The sequence below is a fragment of the Centruroides sculpturatus genome, unplaced genomic scaffold (genome assembly GCF_000671375.1).
Source record: "Centruroides sculpturatus isolate CEXI.00-Female unplaced genomic scaffold, Cexi_2.0 scaffold286, whole genome shotgun sequence".
In the NCBI taxonomy this organism is placed as follows: domain Eukaryota; kingdom Metazoa; phylum Arthropoda; class Arachnida; order Scorpiones; family Buthidae; genus Centruroides; species Centruroides sculpturatus.
This window is the reverse complement of record NW_019384581.1, coordinates 95460-101986: the sequence shown is the minus strand read 5'-3', so window position 1 is coordinate 101986 and position 6527 is coordinate 95460. Positions and strand designations below refer to the sequence as shown.

At 29.4% G+C, this 6527-nt stretch overlaps 1 protein-coding gene across 7 annotated transcripts in view; it reads right to left on the bottom strand.

The window, feature by feature from the left end:
* LOC111624462 (mitogen-activated protein kinase kinase kinase 7-interacting protein 3 homolog) overlaps positions 1-6527 on the bottom strand; it is a 96839-nt gene that overhangs the window by 15470 nt on the left and 74842 nt on the right. For all 7 annotated transcript variants that reach the window (XM_023367297.1, XM_023367303.1, XM_023367298.1 and 4 more), the window contains one exon: positions 4051-5197. In XM_023367297.1, the coding sequence (XP_023223065.1) occupies positions 4051-5197 (1147 nt within the window). The remainder of the gene's footprint in view (positions 1-4050; positions 5198-6527) is intronic.

Genomic DNA, 6527 nt, shown 5'->3' with positions numbered 1-6527 from the left:
ATGTTAAGTTTAATATAATAATTCATGTTTATATACCAACTTCTATTATATACAGAAATCGGTTCAAAAAATCAGCTCAAGTAAATATGTAAATTAGTTTGCCAAATAGCGTAGTTACGGGAATTGCACACAGGAGCGGTTTAACCAAAAGCTACAACTTAAATCGTATGTCTTTATGAATTGTAAGTAATACAAATAATAATTACTAGTTTGTACAATTAATGTAATTGCTTTAAGTATGTTCTATGTAAATTGGCAGTTTGGATAATATTGCTAAGATGACTTTGTGAAATTTTGTTCGGAAAGAAAGGGTGACAACTGCTATTGAATAAATTTCGGTGTAATATGCGAATATTAACAACAGGTAAAAACAAATATTGTTAAGATATGTTGTAATTTTCAATCTATCTATTTGAATTTTGTGTAAATTATAAGAAAGCCATATTTAAAAGCCCAGTAGTCAAGTTGTCATCTACGACCCTGTTTGTTCTCCAGTTGATGTGCGAATTGTGATGTGTATATAAACTGTAAGTATTACAAATATTAATTAGTAGTTTGTACAATCTAATGTCATAGCCTTAAATAGGTTCTATGTGAATTGAAAGTCCAAATAATATCGCTAAGATGACTCAGTGGAACTTGTTCGGAAAAAGAGTGTCAACAGTTATTGTATGAGTTTAGGTGCAATATACGAATACTGGCTACAGGTAAAGCAAATATTGTTAAAATATGTTGTAATTTTTGATTTACTTATTTTGATTTTTTGCATAAAGTATAAGAATACCATATTTGGAAGCCAGTAGCAAAAAATGGTTATCCTCGACCTTGTTTGTTCTCCAAGTAGTATATGGAATATGAAATTGTCCATCCTGTACGACATCTGTACAATAGTGGTTTGTGCTTTATGGTATGTTTTTAAAAATTTTTTAAAAAAACATTTTATCTACGGGTTGTTTACTCGCGTATTTTTGTACAATTTTCTCATGTCTTATTTTTTATGTCTAGTTGGCTGAAGAGGGGACAATGCCCGAAACGCGAAATGTAAAAGGCGTCCCAACTGAATAAATAGTCAATAATTTGCCAAGTGTTTGATATATGTCATCTTAGTGTGTCTGCAAAGAAACAACTTAATAACAACAACACAGTTTCATCAGAATCAAATGTACATATATGTTTATTCTTTCATGTAAACTTAGCTACATTACATATGTAAAACATACTAGTCCTGTTAAGCTACTTTTATTAGTTGGAAAAGAGAAAAATACCAGTCAGAATTTTTTCAGCTTGCTACTATAGCCCCCTATGATTTATTCCTGGCTATGAGACTGATTAATTATATCCTCATAATAAAGCCATAAAGAAGAAGAATGGAGAGAAATATTTCAAAAGTTGAACTAAATTAAACAAAAATGTCCAAATAGGTAGTACTAGAATTGTATATGATTTTTGTCTGCTAGTTTTTGGCAGGATTCTGGTATGCTGAGACTGGTCTCATGTTGAACCATTTTACAAAAATCAGCAATCTTTAATAACAACACACACAAAATCTTGTGCTATTTTTGATAAGAGTTGCATGCACAGTTCTAAAGAAATGCAAAAGTTAATCACAAAATTTAGAGGAATTGGATATTTGTTTATCTTCCAAAGAACCATGTGCATGAAAGTGTTGTGAAAGACAACAGAATGAAGACATTTGCAACAATTGTAATTTCCACATTCAACATCGCAGAGAGTTTTAAAAAAAATTTGCATGTGTATCCTTACAAAATCCAGTTGACTCAAAACATGCTGTCAATGAATTGTTTTCAATGTTGTATATTCAATAATTGAGAGTTACAGAACATGCAAGATTTCAAAAAATTATCTTTCTACAGCATTGAGGAACAACCAATGCAAGCAGAATCACAGTTTAATGCAGTTTGCATGCTGCAAAAGTCATATTGAATTATACCACTATAATGCTGCCAGAAACACTAACAGTAAATAGACTTCATTATTGTAGCTAGTTAACTAAATTTTTGTGGCCAGAAATTGAGGCTTTTGGTCGTAAAGATGTGTACTTTCAATAAGAGAGTACAACTTCACACAAAAGTGATGAAAAACTATACCTTTTTCAGATTAAGTTTCCTGAACATGTGATTTATTAAAAAAAGGTGGTATCAACCACCCACCATGATCATGCAGTTTATTCTTCACACACCCTGAAAGGAAGAACTTAATGTGAATAATCCACACATGATTCCAAAGCTTAAAAACATTCAGGCCATTATTGAAAAATCAGAGCCTCAATTATGCAAAAATATCATGCAAAACTTTATTGAAAGAATGCCTTGGCTTCTCCAGCAGATATGCAATGTCCCATTTTATGTAATGCTTCATTTACAAAAGATACTTAAAAACTTAGAAAATTTCTTTTTTTTTCTAAGAAGTTCTAAAAATATATCTGATCCACCAAATGACCTGCTAGATTAAGGGTGCCCAACATTTTTGTTTCTCTGGGTCACATTGGAAGAAGTCATGGAGTTTTGGGCCACAAGTATATTTAAGGATTAACATGTCTAGATTATAGTAATAAGTATTAAAACTTTTTCATGAAAAAGGATATTTTAAAAATTTACTTCTACAGACACTTTCAATTTTTACTTAGAAATAGATAAATGAATTTATTATAAAGAAGACAAACAAAAATTTATTTGAAAGACAAATATTAGTTTTATTTGGGCTCTAAAATGGTGTTTTGTTGCTTTTTTATTAATTAAAGTGTATTTTTATTCAACTAATATACTTATAAATAATATGTAGCCCAAAAGTAGCCAATGCGCCAAATGATATTTTTTATGCCAACTAAAAAAATGGGTAGCCAAATTTGGTGCAAAGTGGCCAAATCTTGCAATGCTAAAAGGAATACTAAATAAAGTTGGAGTTGTGACTCAAAGGATTATAGACCCAAATTGGGGAAAAGAGAGAAAGGCCAAAAGATAAAAAGTAGTGAGAAAGGTTAAATAGACCTTCTGTTGTGTAAATATTCACCCTTAATTTTCCAACCTTCCTCACTTTATCTTTTGTCCTTTCTCTCATTTCCCTGAATTTGGGTCTATAATCCTTTGAGTCCCAACTCTAGCTTTATTTAGTTTCCCTTCCTTATTCACACATTTCAAAGTATTTGAAAATATTTCCTTTCCACTCAAAAATAAAATATGTATAAAGGTTTACGGCTTCGTGAAACTTCTTTTTTGAGTTTATGCTGTTAAAATGAACAAATAAAAATAAAATTAAAAACATTTGTCGGTTTTGTTTACACGTTTTATTCGCCGCATTGGAACTTGCCTTGGGCCGCATGCGGACTGGACACCCCTGTGCTAGACCATCTGATACCATCTATTGGGTTATCCATTAGATGGAGAGTCAGGATAATGATGATTCAAAATTATTCAAATTTATAGAAAATAGGTTTAATAAATAAATCTTTATATAAATAAAAATATTTTTATCCATTTAATAAAACATTTGTATTCAATTCTGCTTACATTCTGATTTTTATTTTACTTTTAAAATGTTGAGATTATAATAATAGCTTTTTAACAGATCAGTTAAACATACTGAAAAATATTTTTTAGACTTATCTAATTATTTTAATACTGACTCAAAGTTTATACAGGAAACTTAGTATTCAGCTAAAACTACATACTTCTTTGTTCATTTCTTCACATTATTTTGTCATTTTACTGTACAAGTAAATATTTCTTAAAAATCATTTAATATTTATGTCTAATAATGAAAACTTGCAAATATTTCAGGAATAAGTGTTTATAGATTGAGAAGTCTCAAATTTATTCTTGAATTATTTAAAATATAAATGTGATTTACTGATTTAAAATAAAAAAATACATAATGATGCAAAATATTGTAATACTAATACATTTAATAAGCTAAAATTATGAAAATGTGTATTTTGCTGATTCAAATATTTATCAACCAATTAATATAATTTTAATTAATAAATATCTTAAAAATTAAATTTATATTACTATATATAAATTTTAAACTCACCCTGAGTATAAGCCAATTCATTATATGCATTCCTTCTTCGCTGATTATGTGACGATGTATTCTGATAAGGCAATACAGGCTGGTTTGCAGAATTCCATGATTCTGGCATATTTATTAAATTTTCAGTATTTAAAGGCTGAAATTGTGAACAATTCTGTGATGTTACAGTATAATTTTCAGTTGTATAACATTCACCGGCTTCAGTGTTTTTAAAAACATTAGCATTTGAAGGAAAAGTAGGAACTGTAGATATATGAGTAACATTCCTTTGCATGGATACAGAGTGATGGGCCGTTGGAGAAGCAATTGGTGGTTTCTTTTGTGTTCTCATAGCAGTTAAAGTAGCACCAGTAGAATTAATTGATATCCGAACTTGTGAATTAAAATCTTTATCGTTGTTTTTACTCATCACGCAATTCAGGGGTGTAGTTGTAATTTCAATTGGTGGCTGAGCTTCTGAAGATGGTGGTCGTAACTGAAGATTGACTGATGTCATGTGTCTTCCCGAAGGCATAATATTTGTATAAACGGAGGAACTAGGATTGTATCCATATTTTTCAATAAGATAAACAGGTTGAGGATTAATTTTTAGAGTAGTCACATGTCGAGCTTGTGTAACATTAGGATTTGACATTTGATTGTCCATGATATTAGAAGTGATTCTAGACGGTGTACTTACTGTTAATCTGGATTGTATGTTCTGAGTTGTCTTTTGATCAGAAGTATTTTTACAAGATGAAGTATTAAACACGACTGGATTATGAACACTGTTTATATTGAAATACCATTCGTTATTATACGCAGATAAAAATGGATTTTGCTCACTTTGCATTGTTGGTGCCGATTGTATTTCTCTTGGTCTGTTTGATGAATTATCGTTGCAAGGCACTGGTGAGACAGGAGAAAAATAACTGAAGCTACACCGACCTATTTTAGGTTTAGAATTTGGATAGATATGACTAGGGGGTGTGGGAAGTAATGAATTTCTTAGATATAAATTACTTCCATTTTTTGCAATTGGTAATTTACTATGTACATTCATACTGTAGTAATGACTAGTTGGAAAGTTGGTTTCTGTAGAAGGATAAATATAATTCAAATTTTCTTTGCTGAGTAACTGAATGCAAGCTTCTCTGTTCCCAGAATGCTGACAAATATAAATTTTAAAAATGTAAATTATATTCTTAGTAATAAAATTTTTATTACTACAAAATTAATTAAAATTATTAGTCAATTTTAATACCAGCTATTCCATTATAGTTTATTCATTACACACACATTAATTTGTTAAATTTAATGACACTGTGATATAATATTACATGAAATTTTACATATGGAATCTTAGATGATTTTATTTTTGACTACACATCTTCAACTTGGAGTAATTTATAAACTGATTAAAATGAATATAATAATTAATTTTGTTAGTAAAACAAATATGTTAAATTCTCATATATATTGAATTTTTGTAAACTGAGTTTGTTTTCAATTGTGTTCAAATTTTAATTATAAATAGAAACTATCTTCAATGGACATTTGCCAGTTATTTCAAAAATTCCCAGCTGTTGCTAAGAAATCTGACCAAATAAAATCTTAAAAACTGAAAGTTGGCCAGAGGATATATTCATAAAAATATAAATAAACACATAAATGTGTGCTTTTAAGAGTCTGTAATGTAACTTAAAAAAATTTAGATTTTTGTACAAACTATTAATTTTTTATGAAAGGATTTATAAATATATATGTGATTGTTTTCTTTCCTATTTACATTTAGCAACTCAATTTTTTCCCATGCATTATATTTATTCTAGTTTCTACTATCCTGAGTATGTATATATGTGTATCTTATTGCATTATTCCAGTTACATTTGATACTAGTTTGATGTTTTATAGCAGCTCTTTTTTGTTTTAAAAAATCAGCAAATTCACAAATATACTCAGCTACTGCAACAAAAGCAGTTATAGTTTTTTTCTGCAATAAAGTAACTGGACATTATTTTTATTTTTGGAATTGGAGTACTGTATATGTCAATAATATATGTATACAGTCGACCCCCCTATAATTACGGTCCCTATAATTACGATTCCTATAAAACTACGAAAAAATTGCTACCGGTATCCGTAAAAAATAGTAAAAGTTCCCTATAAACACCTCAAACGTCATCGGGCAGCCGAACTACTTTCCAGCCGTCCGTAGCGCCACGCTACGGAGAGATTTCTATCGTCTGGACAGTATTATATAAATTATATATAAATTAGGTACTGTACATATAATTATATATTAATTATATATAAATTAGGTACTGTATATATAATTATATATTAACTTATTGTAACTTTGTTATAATTAAATATATAATTTCCGCCGTCTAGCGTGGCGCCACGCTACGGAGATTTTTACGCTAACTATCGTCTGTCAGTATGTAAATTAGGTACCGTAAGTCTAATACAGTACTGTAATTTTATACATTTCTTGT